We start from the raw sequence: 25,377 nt of genomic DNA on the forward strand, positions 1-25,377 counted from the left end.
ATTTCTTGCTACTCCATAAAGTGATATTGCTCATAATCTCATAATCTTCTCTAAGACTTGAAGCATGAGTTTACATCTTAAACGAATGTTGGCGCTTGGTGATCACCAAGGTGATCAAGTTTTAGTTAGTTTTTCCTCTATAAGGATACCTTTCATCTACTTTGACTGTTATCTTGGATTTGCCTATCAAACTACATGTAGTCTCCCCCCATTAGAATGTAATCCCTTGAGTCCATTTTCAAGCTTTTTTGTCCTTATTATAGCAACAATCTACCCATTGGAAAAAGATTTTCAACTTTTAATATTTTCTTTAAATAGATAAGCTTATTTTGATTATATGCAGCCATTTATTTTTCTCATTTTTGTTTGTTTTATATCCATTGCTCTCTTTGTTCTAACTAGTGATACTAAAATGATTCTCATATCAATTTTTTATCTATTCAGTTATAACTAACTTCATTTTATTTTGTGCTCCCCATTTATAGTCTCTTAATTTTTTTCTCAAAGCATTAATATCTGAAAATAAACTTCTGTGCAGTTTTAGTTTTCTCTGATATTTTACCCTTAAACCATATATTCAAGATATTTGTGGTCTTCCCCATATCCACCTTTGAACCAAGGGCAAAGAACTTAGTATATTTTGACTAAATTGAAGTATTTTATCATATCCTTCACAGAATTTCTCTATATCTTCCAGCCCTTGAAACAAATGTTAGAATATCTACAATTATTTTTATCATTATCTTTTCAAATACTTAATAAAAATCTCTGATATACTAAATAATCAAATGACCAGTAAAATGATGTTTCTTTTTGCCTCAGTACATTACAACAAAAGCAACTCAACCAACTACATTAATTGAATTGACTCAATGAAAAAAGCTTGTAAGACATCCTTTCATTTAACTACAACTTCCTTTTTTTCCCTGACTTCCCTTAGGAATAGATGAGAATGGGGAAACTAGGTGGCACAGTGGATAGAGCACAGGCCCCGGAGTCAGAAAGACCTGAGTTCAAATCCAGCCTCAGACACTTAATAATTTCCTAGCTGTGTGACCTTGGGCAAGTCACTTAACTTCACTGCCTTAAATTAAAAAAAAACACCTAAACAATTTTCTCCAACAAAAAGAGAAACTTTTGAAACTGAATTTCAGCAAAACATTAACATTAATTTTGAGCTACAAAAGAACAGTTAGATATATTTGGAACTGCCCGAAGGACCAGAACCCCCAAAAATTCAAAAACAGATTGCTAGCAACAGTTTCATAATCTTTACTTCTTTCCACATTCAAGTACCAACTCCTAAAGGAAATCTTCCCTGATGTACTCGCCTGACATTACTCTTTCATAATTATCATGTGTTTACTTCCCCGTTTACGTGAAAAAATAAGTTCATTCAGAACAGATTATTTTCTATTTTTACCTTTGTATTCCTAGCCTCCTTAGAAGTATCACAAATAATATGCAATTAATAAATGCTTGCTGAGTTGGAGCTAAGTCTCTAATGGAATTCCTGAGTGTTGTATACTTCCTTGTTTAACATATTTACAAAATTATATTCATGAAGGCATAGATTGGGTACTTATCAAATTTATGGATGATATAAAACTGCAAAACATAGTGAATTCAAGAGATAACAGAGTCTGACTAGAGCACACAGATAAATGTGAATAAGAATAATTGAAAATTAAATGCTTAATTTTAAAAATATCAAATATCTAAGTTAATTATGGGGTATGTATTCATGTAAATGATATTTCATTATCTTTACTCCATTTTATTATAACTATCCTGACTAGTATCTTTTCCATATTTCAACTGAGAGTGCTTCCTAATTATTCCAACCATCTACCATAATTATTTTCTATCCTTAATTCAGTTTGTATACAATTACAGTTTCTAAATATGGTCAATACTTACAATCATAGCTCTTTGAAATATTGATACGGTCTGTTAATTTGTGTCTTGTTTGCATATACCTGCACTACTATATTTTAAGTCTTAGTTCCATGAGGAATAGCAAATTTCATGCTTTCACTTAACTATAGATTAATCATCTAACCCTAATCAATAAGCAAATTTGTTACATTTAACAATATGGTAGATAAGAATAGATTTCCAGATGGCTAGCCAACCAAGGCTTCTTTGAAATTTCAATGAAATAGTATCTCTAGTAAATCATATAATAATCCCTAATTCATTAGTAACACTACTCAAAAAAAACTATTCAAAGGGTCATTTGCATCATCTTCAAAGAGGAAAGGTAGTTTATACAGTGAACAGTAATAATTAGCTACTTTTATTAAAATACACAGCAATTTTAGTTAAAAAGCAATTGTATTCACCTACTGTTAAATCTTTATTTTTGAGGACCTTAGCTTAAGCAGTAACTCCACATATATCATTAAGGTGTATCCAATGGGGCCATTACTCCCCCTTCTTGAAAAAATATTGTTATTTTTATTTGATTTTGTTCTAATTATCTTAATATTTTACCAATACTCCAAGTAAGAATACTTTCTAACTGTTCTAACCATCCACTATAGTTATTTTCTATCTGAAATTCATTTTGAACCACAAGCTTTAAGTATTCTGCTGAATATAGTCAACTCTATTTACTCCAAACACTAGCACCTTCTTTTTAATAGTCATATAGGTTTTCTCATCTAGCTTCTAAGAGTTTATCACCAGTTGAATTGGCTTTTCTGTATCAAGAATATTCCTTAAATCACAAATCCTTCAGCTTACCTATAATTTGCCTATTATCTATCTCTGCCACATATGGAATATATAATTGTAAATTTTTAACACGTGTTTTGTTCTCCCTGGTAAAGTTACTAATTCTGATAAAGTTACTAATTCCCATTAACTACTTAACACCAAATGGAAAAAAAGTTAAGTACCTATACAGAAAATAGTTAAATATAAATTAAGGAAAATATGAAATTAAGTACAAGCTTTAAAATACAAATAACAAATTATTAAATTACTAATAACTGTTCACATTATTAAATCCAAATTTCAATTCAAATAAAAACATATATATACATGGAGATCTCAAGAAATTTTTTTAAGTGGTTTCTTCTCTTTCTTAATTTATGACACTAAATATAGAATACTTACTGTCTGAGTAACTGCCTTCCTTGTTTCCACATTAACTGGCTATTTTGTTGTGGTTGCACCTCTGTTTCATTGCCTTCATCTAGAAAACATTAAATAATAATAAAATTGACATTTTAAATTTCACATGACATCTCAATTTAAATAAAAACAGTAAAATTTGTAAGAATAAGACTACAAAACTAGCAATGATCAATAAACACTTTAAAAAAGATAGATGTAAAATCTCTTTTAACACATGATTTCCATGACTCAATTCAATATAGTTTATGGCTGTTGTTCAATTTTACTGACAGCACCAGAATTGCAAGAAATTTCTTCCTTACCTTAAGCTGAACTAGAGATTTTCTTCCACTAATAACTCTTCATAAAAACATGAATTGAATCAAAAATACTTAGTTGGAATGTTAATTTACTTTCAACAGGATGAAAACCAAATTAAAAATTTGGTATACGAGAGCAGCTAGGTGGTGCAGTGAATAGAGCACCGGCCTTGGAGTCAGTAGTACTTGGGTTCAAATCCAACTTCAGACACTTAATAATTACCTAGCTGTGTGGCCTTGGGCAAGCCACTTAACCCCACTGCCTTGAAAAATCTAAAAAAAAAAATTGGTAGACAACCCAATTCGGGAAACATATTACAAAAAGATGACCAATATCAGACTTTCAATCCACACACATTGTGTTTGTAAACTGTCAAAGGAATCACTTTCAAAAAGATCCTTGAGTTATTAACTTTTATTCTCTTTAGAACTTGCATTCAACACTAGGAAACAAATACCAATTTTTTTCATTTTCTTTTTTATTATGAAGATACTTGTTAACAAACATAAAACACAAAGAAAACGAAAGAGGCTTATCTGTGCACCTGAACTTTCATTTGCTGAAATTGCCGTTAGTTGTTTTTTTCAGTCATGTCTGACTTTTTGTGACCCATTGTGTGGTTGTTTGTCATTTCCTTCGCCAGCTCATTTTATAAATAAGAAAATTAACAGGATAAAATAACTTTCCTAGAATCACACAGTTAGTAAATGCTTAAAGTCAGATTTTAACTCAGGAAGAAAAATCTTCCTGATTCCTGGTCCAGAACACCATCTCAGTGCTAAAAAAAAACCCATGAACTTTTGTTACTTGAAATTTTTAAATTTAAAAAGCTAGTAGCAAAAATCTCTCAAAGGGTGTTTCTACATTTTTTCCTTTCTTCCATCCTTAAAAAAAAAAAGTTTGATTAATGCTAATCCAACACCTAGAGCTCACACATACCCTGCCACAACATAAAGGACAGATTCTCCATAAAAACAACTTATCCTCTGCATATTAAAAAAAAAGAACTTTTCTATAGTGGTTGTGGAGTGCTGAAGTCTAATATAATTCTCAAACTATGTCATAGAATGAAAATGAAAGCATTTTTCCCCTAAGCAGTTCTTGATAAAGCAACTAAAACAATTAACCATCACTCAAATGAGGATGGAACAAGGAAGATTTTTCCTTTAAATTACTGAAGACTAATTAATATTTCCCTATGCCCCAATATTATAGGAACATATACATATGTTTGTGTGTATGTATATTTAAAAAACTAGGCAGTTGGGGGGGGGGGGCAGAGCCAAGATGACAACAAGAGAGGATAAGCTCTTAGGCGCTCTCTCTTAAAACTTGTAAGCTAAGGACTCTAACTACATTTTCAAAAGACAAAATCCACAGAGGGACACAGTGAGGCAGTTCTCAAACCCAAGGTAACCTGGAAAAGAGTGGAAAGGCTCAGCTTCACAGGGTCGGAGGGGTGACCCACCAGAGAGGTGGCCAGCCAGAGGGAAGGAACTTCAGCCTCCCGGAGGTAGCCACAGGGTACTAGGAGCCGAGGCTCATAGCAGTGGGGGAATTTCCTGACCTATACCCCAGGGAGCACCAGGTACAACTTGGGGGCACAGTGGCAGACCTCTGCCAGAGTGAGCACATGAAGCCCAGCCCTCAAGGCACACAGTAAACAGCTTGGCTATGGCAGCCCAGATCCAGGAACAGGAAGCAGAAGCCAGTAAGCAGAAGCCACCAGGGCATGAGTACTGAGCCTAGGGAGGGGAGTGGAGAGATAGACTGCTGAGCAGTGTCCTCTGTCCCTGGAACAGGACTCTGGGGCTCTGATCACATTCAGATCCTGATGGCAATCTAGGCCCCCCCCCACCTCAGCCTCATGGCAGAGGGGTACGCTTGCAGTCATTCACAGACCAGGAAGGAAGACAGAGCCTGACACACTCAAAAGCTCAGGAAGCACCCCAAAACCAGGCACAGGCTGGGGAAATGAGTAAGCATAGAAGAAAGAGGAATCACAATGAGAAATACTTTACCTGTGATCCCAAGGATCAAAACACTCAATCTGAAGATGAAGAAGTACAAGCTCCTGCATCTAAAGACTCCAAGAAAAACAGAAACTGGGCTCCAGCTATGATAGAGCTCAAAAAAGACTCTGAAAATCAAGTGAGGGAGACAGAAGAAAAATTGGGAAAAGAAATGAGAGAGATGCAGGAAAAACATGAAAATGAAGTCAGCAACTTAGTTAAGGAGATCCAAAGATATGTTGAAGAAAATAACATGCTAAAAACCAGCATAAGTCAAATGGATAAAAGAGTTCAAAAAGTTATTGAGGAGAAGAATGCTTTAAAAAGAAGAATTGGCCAGATGGAAAAGGAGATAAGAAAGCTCTCTGAGGAAAACAAATCCTTCAGACAAAGAACAGAACTCAGGGAGATTGTTGATTTTACCAGAAATCAGGACACAATACTTCAAACGAAAAGAATGAAAAATTAGAAGAAAATGTGAAACATCTCATTGAAAAAAACAACTGATATGGAAAACAGATTTAGGAAAGATAATTTAAAAATTATTGGAATACCTAAATTCATGATCAGAAAAAGAGCCTTGACATCATTTTGAAAGAATTACTACAGAAAAATTGCCTTGGTATCCAAGAAGCAGAGGGCAAAATAGAAATGGAGAGAATCCACCAATCTCCCTGAGAAAGAGATCCAAAAAAAACCAACCCCCAGGAATATTATAGCCAAGTTCCAGAACTCCCAAGTCAAAGAGAAAATATTACAAGCAGCCAGAAGGACACAATTCAAATACCATGGAGCTGCAGTCAGGATCACACAGGACTTAGCAGCAAATGCATTAAAAGCTCGTAGGACTTGGAATATAATATTCCAGAAGGCAAAAGAGCTTAGAATACAACCGGGAATCAACTATACAGCAAAACTGAATGTCCTCTTCCAGGGAAAAAGATGGACTCTCAATGAACCAGAGGAATTTCAGATTTTCCTGCGGGAATGGCCAGAGTTGAACAGAAGGTTTGATCTTCAAATACAGGACTCAGGTGAAGCATAGAGAGTGGAGGAGAGGGGAAAAATATGAGGGACTTGATGATGATGAACTGTATGTATTCCTGCATAGAAAAATGATACTGATAATACTCATATGAGCCTTCTCATTTAATAGAGCAGGTAGGACGAGCTTTTATAGATGAAGCACAGGAGAGAGCTGAATTTGAAGATATGTGGTGCAAAAATGGAGTTAATAGATAAAAGGGAAATGTAATGGGAGAAAGAAAAAGGAGAGGAATAGGCTATTTCATAAAATAAGATATTTCTTTATTACAATGAGCTATTGCAATGATATGGAAGGGGGAGGCAAGGGGGGAATGAGGGAACCTTTGCTCTCATCAGAAGTGGCTAGGAGAGGAAACAGCAAATATACTCAATGGGGTATAGACATCTAGAGTAAGGAGAGAAGGGGGACAGGGGGAAGAGGAGGATATGAGTGATGGAGGAGAGGATGGACCATGGAGGGAAAGTGGTCAGATATAACACATTTTCTTTTTTATTGCTTGCAAGGGGCTGGGATTGGATGGCCTGTCCAGGACCACAGGGCTGGGTGGATGCTGGGCCTAAGGGGTGGTAGGTGGACTCGGGTCCTCTTGGCCTCAGGGCCAGGGATCTGTCTGCTCTACCACTCAGCTACTCTACAGCAGAGTCAGTGAAAGGAGAGAGAAAATATAGTACATGGTAGTGGAGAACTACAAATGGAGGGAGTTGCGATCAACAATGGCAAGGGTGGAAAAATATTGAAGTAACTTTTGTGATAGACTTATCATAAAGAATGTGATCCACCTGCGGCAAGAGGTGGCCGTGTTGGAACACAGATGGAAGTACATTTATTACTATTATTATTATTATTTATTCTTTTTTTGGGGGGGTTGCAGGGCAAATGGGGCTGGGTAGCCTGCCTGGGGTCGCATAACTGGGTGATTGTTGGGTGTCTGAGGCCAGATTTGGACCCATCTGCTACTGGCTCAAGGGCCAGTGCTCTGTTTGCCACCCAGCTGCCCCTACTATTGTTATTGCTATTTTGTTTTATTTTGGATCTTTTTTTTTTTTTTTTTTTTTTGGTTTTTGCAGGGCAATGGGGTTGAGGTGGCTTGCATGGGGTCACACAGTTGGGTGATTTTTGAGTGTATGGAGCCGGATTTGGGCTTGGGTGCTCCTGGCTCCAGGGCTGGTGCTCCATCCATTGTGCCACCTGGCCATACCTAAAATTATTACTATTATTTTTTAATTTATTTTAGTTTTAATTTTGATTTTTTTCCTCTCCCCTTTATAGAGCATGCAGGTCTATATTTTTTGGGGGGGGTATTATGTTTACTCTTAAACAAGAATATTTTATTAATGTATAAAAAAACATTATTTGTACAAAATAAGAATAAATACAAAGTATCTAAAAAAAAGAAACACCATACTGCTCAATATCTATTAAATGCCTGCTCAAAAATAAAAAATAAATAAAAACTAGGCAGTTGTTGTCTAATGTTGAACATTTATATTTTCTTCCTTTAGGGATTATGCCTTCTCTCTCTCTACTATTATTATTACCATCACCATCATTAAACTTCTAGTCACCAAAGGTCATAACCTCAAAATCAGGTTTGTTTTTTTTTCCATTTAAAATTGTTTTAGTGATTCCATTAAGAATTTAAATGGGGGTGGCTAGGTGGCACTTTAGATAGAGCAATGGCCCTGGAGTCAGGAGTATTTGAATCCAAATCCAACCTCTGGAACTTAATAATTACCTAGCTGTTGTGACTTTGGGCAAGTCACTTAAACCCATTGCCTTTCAAAAAACAGCAACAAAAAAAAAAATTTAAATGTTATTTTATTCACTGCAAATATAATATGACTTCATCACCCTTAAATTGAGATTTTTTATTTATTAGTGATATCAGTATTCAAAGCTTGGATGGCTTAGATTTCTTTCTTTGAAAATTAATTTTAAAAAATTAAGAAAATTATCTTTTGACAATTTATTAACTGGGGAAAGGCTATTTTTCTTATAACTTTGAATCAATTCCTTACTACCATGGAAATAAGACCTATATCATAGAAAGATGCTGTAAAGGTTCCCTGCCACCCAGGTAATTTTATTTGTGTTGGTTTTGTTTGTGCAAAAATTTTCTATACAAAAAAAAAAATCTACATTTAATCTTCTGTGTTCCTTGCTCTTTTCTTTGATCATGAACTATTCTAGCCATAGATCTGAAAGGTAATTTCTTTCCTGTTCTTCTAATTTGATTATGATGTCATATTTTTCTTTTACATTTGTCATATATCCATATCTTGGGATATGGTATGATGTTTTTGTACTAAACCTGAGCTTTTTAACATAAAATCTATGGGATTTAAAAAATATTTTTTGATAATTCTAATTAAATTTTTTCCTTTATAAGTCTTTGCGCTTTATTTTCATATTAAAAATTTTAAAGGTTTTTCTTGTGATTTTTGTTATGGACAGGTCTTAGCCTAGTAATCCAGAACTCTAAAGGTCTGAATTTCGCAAATAGTATTCTATGTTCATTTGAATCTATACAAGACGTACTGTTTCTGTATTACTGATCCACTTTTTTTTAACCATTAACAAATCATTAGAATGATTACTATTTTGTGGTCCAATTTTAGATCTGCAAAGAGCACAATTTTTTTTTGTTATTTCATTAGAATATTTGATATTTTGTTCCTCCAGATGAATTTGCATTTTCCCTGTACCTCTATAAAATATGCTTTTTATTTTGTTTGGCATGTCACTTAAAAGGTTAATTAACTTTGCTAGTATTGTCTTTTTTTTATAACACTGGTTTGTCTATCCATAAGTATATCAAAATTCCTCCAACTGTTCAGTTCTGCATTTCTGTAAAATGTATTTGGATTTGCATTCATATAGATTTTATACATTCTTATATATTTATACTTTCTATATCTTCTTGCCGGTTTTGTTAATAATGTAATGAAATGCTGGTGATTTATATGCATTTATTTTATATCCTGCAACTTTCAATTAATTTCTAATTGATTTTTAGTTTTCTAGATCGGCAAAAATCAATAATTTTGCTTTCCATTTGCTTGTCTATTTATAGCCTTAATGTTTTATTGTTATACCTAATGTCTATAACTATTTTAAATAGAAGTATTATTAATAATGGTTGTCTTTGCTTTAGCCTTGATCTTACTGGAAAGGCTTCAAATTTTCTCAAGATGAACTCTCAGTTTTAGATACTCATTATCATAGAAAGAATATGCATTTATTCTCTTTCTAGTGTTTTAACAGGAAGGATTCTGGATTAGGTTTTCAATAGATGTAGCTCATATTTGGTGCTATAACTACATAGTTTTTATTACTATATGATCTATAAAGCTTATCATTTTCCTTATGTTGAAGCACTTTGCCTTTCTTGTACAAATCCAACCAGGCTATATTGTGTAATGTTTTTAATAAGCAACTTATTTGCTAATATTCAACATTTTTGCATCAATGTTCATTAGGTAACTTGGTCTATAGCTTGCTTGGTTTTTCTGTCCACCTTGCTTTGTTACTCTTTTTTTTCCAATTTTTAAAACAATATTTATAATAATAAAATTGTTCTGTGTCTGTTTGCTAGAATTTACTTATAAATCCATCTTGTCCCAGAGTTTCTTTTCTTTGGCAATTCACTTATGTATGGTTTAATTTCTTTTTCTGAGACAGGGTTATTTAATCTGTTTCTTCTAGTTTTAATTGAGTTTCTTCCTTATATTTTCTAAGTATTCACACAATGAATCTAGGTTATGAGTTCTGTTGGCATATAATTGGCCACAAAAGTTTATGATAATTTCTATTATTCTATCTTTAATTGCTGTGAATTCTCTTCGATTTTAACATAAATTGATTTCCCTCAATATTTTTTAAATGAGCAGCTATTACTTTTTTTCAATAATACAGTTCTTAACTTTACTTATCAATTCAATAAGCTATTATGTTTTTAATTTTATTCATGTCCTTTTTGAATTACAGAATTCCTAATTTTTTTAGCTATAAATTTTTTTGCCTTTGTATTTTTCTCATTACATACCCAATTCATTTAACTGTTCTTTTTTGCCAATGTTGAAACAAAAAAGTTAACTGCATACAGCAGTGTTTGCAATTTGAAGTTTTCTGAGTTTTTCCTATTTTTTCCTTAATTCATCAATTATTCAGAATAAAATTATTTAATATATACATATATGGTTAAGAACATTATATTATAATATCTTTGATTATTACAAAGTCTCTACTACTATATTTTAAATGCAAAAATACTATGTTATCTGCAGACCAAAAGAGAGAAAAAAGGAACTTATCAACTTTACTTTTCCTCAGAAGATATAAGCGAATGTTCTTTTTTTTAACTTTTATTTATTTATTAAGTCAATGATTTTAAGTGACTTGCCCAAGGTCACACAGCTAGGCAATTATTTAGTATCTGAGGCTGAATTTGAACTCAAGTCCTTTGGACTCCAGGGCCAGTGCTCTATTCCCTGCACCATCTAGCTGCCCCAGGATGTTATTTTAAACATTTCTCATGTGACCATAGGGCATTTATCTCTTCTATCCCAGGCAATATGACTACAGGTATCATTCATCTTATTCATCAAAGTGGTAGAACACCTAGTAATTTCATAAATTTATTCACTTCTACCCAAATATACTTATGTCAATCTCGAAAAGAAAATGAGATTTCTCAGTTTGTTAATAGCACAATTTTTAAACTCCCAATGATTGAACAATATTTATTAATATGATACCAACATGATACCATGATTCAAATTACGTATTTTCCAACTTCAATACTTCTCAAATTTAACAATGTAAAAACTTAATAATGTACAGAAAATCAACCCATGTATGGTTATCTCATTAAAAAGGTGATCATAAAGCTTTAATATATTTCTTAATTTATATAGTTACCTGTTACCTTTCCCTTTAGGACTAAATTTTAGAATAAATCAATCCCAAATCTGGAATTCTTGGTTGTTAATTTCTGATACATATATTCCTTTATTTTTTTTCTAGCAAAAAATTTATTGAAATTCTGGTGTGAAATAGTTTTTAGATTCTATAAAGTCTTTTTTAATTTAATATTTATTTATTCTCATTTTGTACAAATGTTTTTTATGCATTAATAAAATATTCTTGTTTAAGAGTAAACCAAACACCCTCCCCCCCAAAAAAATATAGATTCGCTTGAGCGATAAAGGGGAGAGAAAAAAATTAAAATTAAAAAATTAATAGTAATAATTGTAGGTATGGCCAGGTGGCACAATGGATGGAGCACCAGCCCTGGAGCCACAAGCACCCGAGCCCATATCCGGCCCCGTACACTCAACAATCACCCAGCTGTGTGACATGCAAGCCACCCCAACCACACTGCCCTGCAAAAACCAAAAGAAGAAAAAAAAGACCTAAAATAAAATAAAATAGTAATAGTAATAATAGTAGAGGCGGCTGGGTGGCAGATACAGCATTGGCCCTTGAGCCAGGAGCACCCGGGGCCAAATCCGGCCTCAGACACCCAACGATCACCCTGCTATGCGGGCCCAGGCAGGCCACCCAGCCCCATTTGCCCTGCACCCCCCCCAAAATAATAATAATTTAAAAAAATGTACTTCAGTCTGTGTTCCAAACAACTCTGTCACAGGTGGATCATATTCCTTATGATAAGTCCATCACTAAAGTTACTTCCATATTTTTCCACCCTTGCCATTGCTGATCGCAACTCCCTCGTTTCATATTTCTCCACTACCATGTACTATATTTTCTCTCTCCTTTCACTGAGTCTGCTGTAGGGTAGCTGAATGGTGCAGCAGACAGATCCTTGGCCCTGGGGTCAAGAGGCCCCAAGACCCCATACCACCCCTTAGGTCCAGCTTCCATATATATGATATATTATAAATTAATATATTATATATAATTATATCTAGTATATATTAAAATTTTATATTCATTATTTCTTTCTCCATTTTTTACTGCAATGCTATCACTATTCTATATGTTGATTGTCATATTTTTGATTCAGGACTTCTGTTTGTTCTATATGCAAGTACTGAAGTATATTAATGGAAAATTTAAAGAAAGTTTTTGTTTCTATGTGTTATGTTTCAAATCTTGTGTTATAAAATCACCTGTGCAACATGGATAAGATTTTGTGATTCTTCCTGTATATTCATTGTTACCACAATACAATCATGATCAAAAAATGGCATTATTTCTGATCCTTTAGTTAATGAAGTTTAGAAATAAATCTCTGTCTGATTATAGGGGAAAAAAAACAGAATAAAATTATTTAATCAACAGTTAATTTTTAATTTTTTCCAAAGGTCTATTTTAAGTACAATTATTATTGCATTATGGTCAACCAATAAACGTTTTGGTTTTGCATCTTAATATGTCCTAACACAAAGTCAATTTTTTAAGGATATAATTACAGATGATTTTATATGAATTCCTTTCCTTTTCTATTTAGTTGACTGTTGATACATGTCATAATAATTTTCCTAAAATTCCATTCAGATCCCTTTGTTTTAGTATATATTTTGTTTAATTTGATTGAAAGAAAAGTACTGAGATCCACTATTATAGTTTTCCTGTAAATGCTATAAAATGTGCTGCATATACATTGAATATTGAATCACTGTATTTTTATTTATGTACAAATAATTTTTAATTTTTAAGCATAATTTATTTTTCCTACTTATCTCTTTATTTTACTGCAGCCTTCTCTGAAATCATGACTGCTACCCTTTTTTGCGTTCACTTGAATTATACTACTTTGTACACAGCTTTCATTTTAAATCTAAATGAAGCTTGATTTTTTCAAGTATGCTTCTTGTTTTTGATCCTAAAAGTAATTTTATTTTCTCCACTTGCATTCAAAGATAGTTTTAGACTTTTTTTTTTACAAGGCAGATGGGGTTAAGTGGCTTGCCCAAGGCCACACAGCTAGGTAATTATTAAGTATCTGAGATGGGATTTGAACCCAGGTACTCCTGACTCCAGGGCCAGTGTTTTATCCACTGCGCCACCTGGCTGCCCCAGTTTTAGACAATTTTTTTAAGATTTTTGAGCTCCACATTTTTCTACCTCTCTCCTTTCCCACTCCCTTCCTTTCAAAAGCGAGCAATCTGATATAGGTTATACAAGCATAATCATGTTTAACATATTTCTATTTCCACTTTCTTCTGAAAGAAGCAAAGTATGTTTCTTAAAAACAACTTATTGTTGGATTTTTACTGATTCATTCTGACCTTCCTTTTTTTATGAGTATATTCATCCCATTCAACATTCAAATGTGAAGGAAATGAATGTCTTTTCAACTGAAAAATTATGTGTTGCATTTGCAAATAACTCTTTTACCTATGTGAATTTGAGTAAATCATCTAATTTTTCTGGGTTTTCAATTTCCTATCTGAAAAATGAGAGAAATTGACACCTTAGATGCTTTTCCAGTTCTGAATCTATGACCCTCCCCAACTGTTTATTGTTTAGTCATCTAGCATCTTTTCAAACTTACTCTTTCCTCTCCACTCATGTTTCATCCCAAATTCACTCTTTTCCCTCACTCCCAACATCAAATCAATTATAAAGTTTGTCTATTTCATTTCTTATGTCTTTTAACTCCTACTCCTTTTCTATTACAACCATCATGTTGTTATCACTGCAAAATTTTCCTAACTGATTTTCCTTTTCTAATTTGTCCTAATCTAATCACATAACTGTCAAATTAATATTGCTAATGCATAAATCTGACCATATCACTACCCTGGTGTTTCCTACTGCCTCTAGAAAATACAAATTTCCATGTTTTATTTTCAAAATTCTTTACCATCTGACTCCTTATCCTCATTAGTTCCACTTCATATATTCAAGATTTCATTCATAATGGTGTCCTAGCTGTTTTCCTATTATTAATGTTTCATCTTCCAGTTTTTGAACAGTTTGTCCTTCTTCTGCATGCCTCTTCCAATATTGCTGTGAAATTCTTAGTACTACTCATTTTTCAGATAGCTTTGCTTAAGCCAAAGTTCTGGAGGTACCTACTCTCTAAAGATTATCCAGACCTTGACTCTCCCTACTCCCCTGTCATTAGTACTCTCGCTTCTCCTTAAACAACATGTCATTTATTTGTTCATGGGGGCGGCTAGGTGGCATAGTGGATAAAGCACCGGCCCTGGAGTGGATTCAAATCCAGTCTCAGACACTTAATAATTACCTAGCTGTGTGGCCTTGGGCAAGCCACTTAAACCTGTTTGCCTTGCAAAAACCTAAAAAAAAAAATTGTTTATTTGTTCATGTACACTGAATCTCATGGAGACTGTTAAGTACCTTGACAATAAGGACTGTTTTCTTGGTATCTTTGCATCCCCAAACTCAATGCTACATACATACAGTTTAAAAATCTGTGCAATAAAGATAAGTTTATGCTGTTGGAACTTTGAGGCTGCCAAAATGATTTATACAAACCATGCAATCACAATATCTTGACATAAAATTACCTTTAGAAATTTAATGGTGGAGGTAGATCCAAGATAGCAGAGCGTAAAGGTAGGGAATAACCTCAGAGCTCCTCCAAATTCTTCCAAATATTTAAATAATGGCTCTAAACAAATTCTAATGTGGCAAAATGCACAAAAAGACAATATTACAGACCAAGGAACTTAAAAGGTCGGCAGAAAAGGTCTGCTGCACCAGGAGTGCAGTTCAGTGCAGGCTGCTCCATCACAATCCAGGCCTAAGCAAACTAAGCGCAGATCTCAAGAGAACTGAATCAATGTAACAGTGATAGTTTCTAGATCTTTCAGTAAGGGTATAAGAAAAAGAGTTCAGAAGATTTACTAGAGTCCCTTTAACTGACACCAGGGGCAGGATTATACTTGAATCTGAGAGGAGCAGTAACACAGCAGAACCTGCAGCTCAGGGACTCTGATTACAGTTCCAAGATGGAAAAGAGCACTTGTAGTTGCTTAGTGCACAGTAGAGTAAAAAAAAATAAACATACCCACTCCTTACATCATACCACCATGAAAAACACAAAAACTTACAGGTTCTCAGAGTTACCTCTGAAAACAGCTGCAAAAAAAAAACAAACCTAAAGCTTTGGACAATGCCCCTCCCCTTAGGAAGCAAAGTCCTACTTGAGCACACAGCTGTTAAGTCAAGAAATAGGTGGAAAATGAGAAAACATCACAAAAAATTCCTATCATAGAAAAGGTGACAAGGAAGATCAAATCAACCATTCAGAAGAAGATAAGAAAGTCAAAGCTCACACATCCAAAGTCTCCAAGAAAAAAAACATGAATTGGACTCAAGTCACGGAAGAGTTCAAAAAAGGATTTTGAAAATCTAGTAAGAGAAGTTGAAGAAAAATCAGGAAGAAAAATAAGGGTGATGCAAGAAAATCATGAAAAAAGAGTCAACAGCTTGGTAAAGGAAACACACACACACGCAAAAAAAAAAACCCTGAAGAAATTAATGCTTTATAAACAGACCAGGTAAAATGGTCTAAAAGAGGCAGAAAAATCCAATGAAGAGAAGAATGCCTTGTAAGACAGAATTGGTCAAATAGAAAAATATATACAAAAATTCTCTGAAGAGAAGAACTCTTTAGGTATAACTGGCCAAATGAAAAAGAACATACAAAATTCATTTAACAAAATAATTTCTTAAAAGTTAGAATTGAGCACATGGAAGTCAGTGACTCTATCAGACATCAAGAACAATCAAGCAGAATAAAAAGAATGGAAAAAAAGATGTTAAGCATCTCACTGGAAAAACAAATGATCTAAATATTTAAAGAATTACTAGACTACAAGAATGTCATGATTTTCAAAAAAGAGCCATCATCATTCAAGAAATTATCAAGAAAAATTGCCCTGCTATTTTAGAATCACAGGGCAAAAAAAGAAATTGAAAAAAATCCAACAGGGGTAGCTTGGTGGCACAGTGAATAGAGTACCAGCTCTGGAGTCAGGAATACCAGCTCCAGAGTCAGGAGTACCAGCTCTAGAGTCAGGAGGACCTGAATTCAAATGTGGCATTAGACACATGTTACTTACTTAGCTGTGTGACCTTAGGCAAATCACTTAACCCCACAGCCTTGTGAAAGAAAGAGAGAGAGAGGGAGGGAGGGAGGGAGGGAGGGAGGGAGGGAGAGAGAGAGAGAGAGAGAGAGAGAGAGAGAGAGAGAGAGAGAGAATGAATCCAACAATCACGACCTCAAAGAGATACCAAAATGAAAACTCCTTCTAATATTATAGCCAAATTCCAGTGCTCCCAGATCAAGGAGAAAATACAGGTGATGTAGTGGATAGAACACCAGTCCTGGAGTCAGGAAGACCTGAATTTAAATCCAGCCTCAGACACTTAATAATTACCTAGCTGTGTGACCTTGGGCAAGTCACTTAACCCACTGCCTTGCAACAAACCCAGAAAATATAAGCAGTCAAAAAAGAAATAATTCAAGTATTGTGGAGCCAAAGTTAGAATTACACTAGATTTAGTACCTTCTGAGGTCTCAGAAGGTAATATTCCAGAAGACAAAAGAACTAGAATTACCACCAAGATTTGCCTATCCAACAAACTGAGCATAATCCTTCAAGGAAAAAAAAAATAAGACATTCACATATTCTTGAGGAATAGGAAAGAATTGAATAGAAAATTTGATTTTCAAAGACAAGACAAAGAAAGGATTTAAAGGTAAAGAGAAAAGAGAAATCACAATGAATTTAATGAAATTAAACTGTTTATATTTTATATGGGAAATAATAATGATAATTATAAATCCTAAAAACTTTATGATTAGGGGGAGTACATGTAGACAGAAAGCAGAAATATGAGTTGAAATGTGATGGCATAGTTATCTTAAAAAGAAAATAAGGAATGAGAGAGAAGAACACACTGGGAGAATGGGATAAATTATCTGATACAAAAGAGAACAGAACAAGATTTCTATAGTGGAGGAGAAAATGAAGAAAGCACATGAAATTTATGCTCTCATCAGAATTGGCTCAAAGAGGAAATAACACACACAACTCAGTTGGCTACTGAAATCTATCTTCCCATACAGAAAAGACAGAAAGGGATTTAGAAAAGGATAGGAGAAAAAATGGGGGAAGGGGGAAGGAGAAACTGTGTGGATAGAAGGGAAAGCAGTTTGGGGGAAATAAAAGCCAAAAGCAAAGCACTTTAGAGAATGGAGAGAAAGAAGAGGATAAGGGGAAAATACACAGTTGGTAATTATAACTGTGAAAAAAATTTTACAGTCTGAGGTCCACAGATAAAGAGTTTTTCAAAAATATAGAAAACTGAGTCCAATTTATGGAAATAAAAGCCACTCATATGAAAAATGGTCAAAGGATAGGAAGAGACAGTTTTCAGACAAAGTAATCAAAGTTATATAGCTGTATGAAAAAATGCTCTAATCATTATAAATGAGAGAAATGTAAATTTAAATAACTTTGAGGTACCACTCTAAACCCATGAGATTGGTTTATATGACAGAAAAAGGAAATGACAAATGCTGGGAAAACTGAAATACTACTGTTTTATTGCTGAAGCTATATACTGATTCAACCATTCTGGAGAGAAATTTGGAACTATGCCCAAAGGGCTATAAAACCATGTACATCCTTTGACCAAGCAATGCCACAACTAGTTTATTATCCCAAAGAGATCATAAAAATGAGGAGAGACCTACATATACATAAAAGATTAATAGCAATTCTTTTAGTGGTGGCAAAGAATGAGAATTTGAGGGTATGTCCATCAATTGGAGAATGGCTGAACAAGAAGTATATGACTATGATACAATATGATACTATTAAACTTTAAGAAATGATAACAGGATGCTCTCAGTAAACATGGACTTACATAAACTGAGGCAGAGTGAAACAAACAGAAACAGGAGAACACTGCACATAACAGCAATATTATATGATGATATACTATGAATAACTTAGTATTTTCAGAAATACAATGATCTAAGACAATTTGGTAGAACTTATAGTGAATGAAAAGTGGTATCCATCTCTAAAGAAAGAACTGATAGAAGCTGGATGCAGATCAAAAAAATTTTGTCTTCACTTTCTTTATTCTTCTTGGGTTTTTTTTTCCTGTGTTTTCTTTCACAGAATGACTTTTATGGAAATGTGTTTTGCAAGAATACACATATACAATCTATGTCAAGTTGCTTGCTTTCTCAATGGGGAGAAGAGGAAGCAAGAGAATTTGGAACTTAAAATTTGGGAAAAAAAAGAATGTTAAAATTGTTTTTACATTTTATTGGAGAAAAAGTAAAATAATAAATAAGTTTAAAAAAAACTAAAAAGCTTCTGAAATATCCAGTGAAGATTTGTCAAACATTTCTTGTCAAATGGCACCAATATATCAACTTTTTTGAAAGTTTCCGCTTTCAAATATAAAATAAGTAAACAACTGTAGTAGGGGATGGAAAAACTTTGTTACTCAATTTATGCTACAGTAGCATCTTATGGAATCAAGATTCAAAATATGGTAAAAGACCTTTTACTAGTTTATGAAACAAGCAGAATTTGAGATTTAATGTTTCAACAATACTTTCCAGTATTATAGAATAACACGCACACACACACATTGACGCAGAATTGGTGCAGTCTGGGAGTATGACAAAGTTTTCAGCAATGTGACAAATCGCCAGTATACTAATTTCTATATTCACCTTACTTTTTTTTTGCCTGCTTCATATTTCTCCATCTTCTTTACCATGTAAAAAGAAATAATCAGTAAAATATTCAAAACAGCATTTTCTATGGCAACAAAGAATTAGAAACAAAATGAATATGCTCTGATTTGGGAATGACAAAATAAATTGTGATATATCAATAAAATAGATATTTTTTTGTCATATAAGAATTGAAATTGATAAAGTAACAAATTTCAAAAAAGTGAAATTCCTAAAGTAGCAAAACCCACAAAAAACAATGGATCAGAAAATGAGACTGGTTAATTAAAAGTTTAATGGTATCAAATTTTTAATCAATGAGTTCTACAACTTCTTGCTGAAATTAAAGCTTTCTTGCTAGCTTCAGGTACTAGACTATACTAATAGTTTATATTTTTTCTGATAGTCATCATTGGCCAAGATCAAAAGAGGGTCAGCCTGGAAGACCTGGGTTCAAACCCTGCCTCTGACATATAAAAATGAGTCAAGTGTTTATATAGAGCTTTAAGAATTGCAAAATAATTTACATATATTACCTCACTTGATCTTCAAAACAACTCTGTGATAGATACCATTATCAACATTTTGCAAATAAGGAATATGAGATATAGAGGTCAAGCAGCAGTTAGTTAAGTGACTTAAGAAGGCTTCAAATCCATATCATCACTGCACCAAGTCCAGTACTTTTATCCACTATAACATGCTGTGTGACATAGAGATGTCAATTAACTTCCACTCCACCAGGCAACCTTCTAAGTCTAAATTAGAAATGAACTGATGATCATTATCAGTACAGGAATTTTTCTTTAGGAGTTTCACACACTAATTAAAACATAAGTCTAGACAAATAATTGTTACAACCACTGTTTGCAGGAGGCAACTAGGTGTTGCAACGGATAAAGCATTAGGCCCGGAATCAAGAAAAATCATCTTTGTGTTAAAATCTGGCCTCAGACACTTACTAGCTATGAGATCCTGGGCATGTCACTTTAACCCATGTGCCTCAGTTCTTCATCTGTAAATGAACTAGAAGAAGAAATGACAAACCACTGCAATTTCTGTGCCAAGAAAATTCCAAATGAGGTCATGAAGAGTCTGACACAATTGAACAATAAATAATATGTGCAATCTTATATATATATTGGAAAAATCTCAAGTATGTATTTGTGTATGTAAACATATATGCATATAGTTTTATTTGTAAGAAAACTGAGTAATCAGTATATTTGTCAATATCGCTACACTTTTAAATTTAACACACAATATATATTATACTTCAATGAAAATTTTATGGTTCTCAACTTATATAAAGTGACTTTAAACCTGCAGAAGGCATGGAAAAATGAAGTCTTCATGAAAGAACACTATATTAGCATCCATAATCGCCTATGAAATAAGCCATCACACTCTTACTGAACATAATCTAGAATTCATAACTTTCTAGTCCTAAGTTCTAACAGTAAAAAGGCTTTTCAAGCAATTAAAAATGTTAATAGCATCTAGACATATTTCCTACAGCACTTATATAGTCCCTTTGATACTTTTAGCCATCAATGATCCCATTCTTACTTAGCAAGGCTAAGGTTGTAGCAATTACAAAAAATAAAGTTTTAACATGTACAAAATTACTTTTTTTTCAAAATTACTTAGATATTCTCTTATTATATTTCAGAACTTTGAAAAACTAGCTTTTAAAAAGTGTTGTAGGGGTGGTTAGGTGACGCAGTGGATAGAGCACCAGCCCTGGGGTCAGGAGTACCTGAGTTCAAATCTGGCCTCAGACACTTAATAATTACCTAGCTGTGTGGCCTTGGGCAAGCCACATAACCCCACTGCCTTGCAAAAAAAAAAGTGTTGTTACTTCTCTTTCATTATATAAGAGATATTTTAAATAATTCATAATGGGAAAATATTTCATAAATTGAGAAAGCAGTTCAATAATGATTAAAAATTATTTTATTTCAAGTTTCTAAAAGAGACACAAAACCATGCACTTATCACTTGATGGATTTTATTTTTTAAAGAAAAAACTAATTACCTATTACTGAATAATCATTTTTTTAGTATGAGAGTCAGCCTGGAATAAAAGGAAGGGTGTTGGTTTTCTTATCAGAGGACTTCTGCCACTTTCTGCCACGACCTGTGTGGCTTTGCCAACTCAAACTCTATGAGGCACATTTTTTTCATCTATAAAAAGGAGGAGTTTGTCCTTCCACTTCTGTTATTTGATCCTATAAATATAATCATTCTAAATTATAAAGACTCATGGTATAGTCTTATTCAACCAACATTTAATAAAGAAGTCTACTGCATACTTCAAACAGGTGACAGTACAGCATAATTACTACTCCTATCTTTCCCTCTCATCTAGACTGTAAGTTACATGGTTTGATCTAATAAGGGGAGAAGGATAGGAAGGGTAAAGGTAAATGTTAAACTATAATAGTATCAGGATTTCACTGCAAACCTAATGAACATACCTGAAATACACAATTGTAACATGTTCCCTTAAAGATAACCTTCTGTGCCTCTGAAGATAAAGAGTAGACAATTCTCTTAATATTACTAGTACACATTACAACATTACTACCAAGTAGTATTTGTATAAAGTATGAAGGTTTGAAAAGAGCTTTTCATGTTATTTCTTTTGGACTATAACTAAAAGAAAAGTCTCATTGCAATATTTTATTTTCTTTTCCTTAAGATTTCAAGTACAGAATGTTTTAAACTGTGTATCTTACAATCTCACCCTCTGGTCATTCCTATCTATGCTATTTGCTACATACTTGTGCTTGTTTTCCTTAATTACATTGGAAATGGTCAATAAAGTTAATATTTAAGAAAACAGAAAAAAGGAGAAATGCATAGAAATAAATACAACAAATGTGTGTCAGAAAGGAAGCAGAAAAGGGGGAAAATAGTGGGAAGGAACACTAAAAAAAATATCTATGATGAAGTATAGTAATTGGCATACAAATGGTAAAAACATGGCTATACTTCAGAAAAACAATTTTGTTATTTGTTGTAGAAGCAAAGGATTAGTCTAATAATTAACTTTAAAAAGTTTTTAAATTTCTTACCAGAATCATAACTTGGAGGCTTCATATCTCCCTGATTCAACTCTGTCCCATACTTCAACTTGTGATATTTGGCTCTAACAGAGAAATGAGAAAATATAAACCATCTTAAAATATTCTTAAGTGAACTTAGAGATATGTACAGATTAAACTCTAATAAACTTTAGAAAAAATTCATATTCATCCCAATGGAAAAGTCAATCAACTCTCTCTCTCTCTCTCTCTCTCCCCTAGGAAAACAAACATGAATAAAATTTCTCTCCAATCTCAAACTGAAGGTTACAATCTAGTTGGAGAATTATAGTAAGTAAATAAATAATTACAATACAAAATCAAAAAATGAGAAATGCCAAGAGAGGTATAAAGTGTTAATAATAAACAAGGAAACTGTATTAAGAGAAGGCTTATAAAAAAGGCCACAAATGAGCTAGATCTTGATTATCTACAAATAAGGGTGGGAGAAAGGCATTTGAGGCATATGAGATATGAACAAAAACATGAATCCAAAAATAGTAAAATCCAAGTCTTTTGTTAAAAGAAGTGGCATGGTTTAATAATGGACTTAGAATCTAGAGGTCCTAGGTATTTAAAGGATTAAAGACAAAAAAGGTCACATTAGCCATTCAGTCTAATTTCCTCAGCTTATATATGAGGAAACTGAGGCCCTGAGAGATAAAAGTGACTTGACAAAAGTCGCCTCTATAAATAAACGGCACTGCTGAAACTTGAATCCAGATTCTCTCACTTCAAATCCAAGATTAATTCGCCTTTTCCATGATCTACCTCCTATGTGAATTTAGATCCTTGCTCTTGACCCTAAGTAAACCATATGCCATTAAGAATATCACTTAATATCTTAGCCTCTGTTTCCTCCATCTACAAAATGGAAGTAATGGCATTTCCCCCACTTATTTCATAGTTTAGGTGTGAGGAAAGAGATTTTGTATACCATTAAGTGTTAAAAAATGTGGACTATTTGCTACTACTAAGTACTTCAATTATATAAAATAAAGGAAAAAATTAATAACATAAACTTGTTTCCTGTAATTATTGATGAAAGCTGAACATTACAAACAATCAACACTAATTTGACTAATTCTGTAGTGAAAGGGAAAAAAGTTAAGATACTTCTGCTGGTCAAATTTGTACAGTAAATTGCCAGGATCCACATCAAATAAGAAATAGACCCAAAAAGTCAAATCTTGATTAAAGATAAAAAAGAGATGACACTATACTCTTTTCTGAAATGAAAGTTTTGGAATATGCTGTCAGTATGGCCATAGATCAAATACTCTAAGATGATTCTCAGGAGGATAAATATAAGACTTCTTGAGTATGCACAATTTTGAGAGAATATTATCAAAAATGTTGTATCATCAACATTAGATAAAATAGATATTTTGGTAGGAACCAATTTAAAATGACTATTCTCCCATATGGAATATGTTTCTATCATCTGTCCAGGCAATACCAGGAAAAGGTAATTTCATGAAATAATAAGCTATTTGGTTTCTTCCCATAAATGTTATATGAAAGTTATTTCTTCAATTCAATCTTTTGCAAAACTTTCTGCAACTGAGACAAAGTATTATTTTAATCCAAAAGAAAACAATGTAACTAGCCTTCTATGGGCAAAGATATTCTCGGAATAAAGCTAAATAAAAATAAATTTCTTAATACAGAAATATTATGCAAAATATTATTTTTCAACAGAATGAAGTAACAATGAGACATTATATATTCTAGTGGTCTAACATAAAGCTGCAAAAAATGATTAATTTTAATAAACTATGATAGCTGTAAGATACCATGATAACAGATACTAAATTTAAGTTCCCTTCTAGTGCTGTTTTGGTATCTAATGTCTAACTAGTACTAGGACTAAAACATGACTTCCAAATTACTTCTCTTATGATATCTCCACTAAACAAATGATATTTATATTTGCAATTGTGTTGGGGTTTTTTGTTGACATGGGTCAACCATAACTTATGAGATAATCTTAAAATATTATTAATTCAATTTTTTTTATAAATCATACTTTATATATACTAGAGAATCTGATATTTAGAGGAAAATGATGAGTATTTTTTTAAATGATCACTCAATAAGTATTTAAGCATACTTATTAGGTAGTTACTTGTTCTAAGTAAAAATCTTTTTATCTTTTTTAAAACTGAATTTTCCTGAAGTATATGAAGAGGCAGAATGCAGCTCAGAATCATGTCTCAGAACTGTCAGGGGCTTTACAAGGCCACATAATTTGATTCATACCTAAACAAGAATCCCTTCAACAAGACAGTCAACAAACGTTTAGCCTTTATTTGGAAAACTTTTAGTGAAGGGGAATCCAATATTTGTACAGAAAGCCCATTCTACTTCTATTTGTTATATTTGTTTAGGGAGGTCTTACCTATGTCAAAGTTAAATGTGCTTCTTCTTACTTGCCACCACTGCTACTAATTCTCTCACCTCTAGGGCCATACAGAATGAGTCTAATCCACTTCCATATTGCTGACCTTCAGCTATACTTGAAAGCACCTCTGATATGCCACCTAGGTCTTCTTTTCTCTAAGTTAAATTTTACTTTAATTCATTCTCATATTACATAAAATGAAGGCTTTTCACCATGCCAACTGTTACTTACAACACTTTAGACTATGGCATTCCTAAAATTTAGCACCCAAAAGTGAACAAATTACATCATATGTAATCTGATCGGGGCAGAATTGAATGGGACTTTCATTAATTTCTCAGTTTGGATACTTTGCCTCTCTTAATATAGGCTACTATCATGTTGTATTTTTTGGCTGTTTTATAATGTTGGCTTACAATAAGTTTGGAGTTCACCAAAACCTCTAGATTTGGTATCTAGCCATACTTTCCCCACACCCAATTATAAAATCTTACTCTTCCATACTTTTACAGTACAATTATATAAATATATAAGTAGGGGTATATATACATACATATATATATGTATGTAATATATGTATACATGTATATATGCTCATATCTATGTATATATAAATAAATGTTTGTGTGTATATATATATAATAAAATATATTCATATGTGTGTGTGCGTGTAT

The 25,377-nt window shown here is 33.1% G+C and overlaps 1 protein-coding gene across 3 annotated transcripts in view; it reads right to left on the minus strand.

Moving 5' to 3' along the window:
- Positions 1–25,377, minus strand: part of STRN (striatin) — a 172,898-nt gene that overhangs the window by 89,961 nt on the left and 57,560 nt on the right. For all 3 annotated transcript variants that reach the window (XM_074209698.1, XM_074209700.1, XM_074209699.1), the window contains exons 3-4: positions 22,291–22,364; positions 3,124–3,202 (exon numbers count right to left, since the gene is read on the minus strand). In XM_074209698.1, the coding sequence (XP_074065799.1) occupies positions 3,124–3,202; positions 22,291–22,364 (153 nt within the window). The remainder of the gene's footprint in view (positions 1–3,123; positions 3,203–22,290; positions 22,365–25,377) is intronic.

The sequence above is a fragment of the Macrotis lagotis genome, chromosome 1 (assembly GCF_037893015.1).
Source record: "Macrotis lagotis isolate mMagLag1 chromosome 1, bilby.v1.9.chrom.fasta, whole genome shotgun sequence".
Taxonomy (NCBI): Eukaryota; Metazoa; Chordata; class Mammalia; order Peramelemorphia; family Peramelidae; genus Macrotis; species Macrotis lagotis.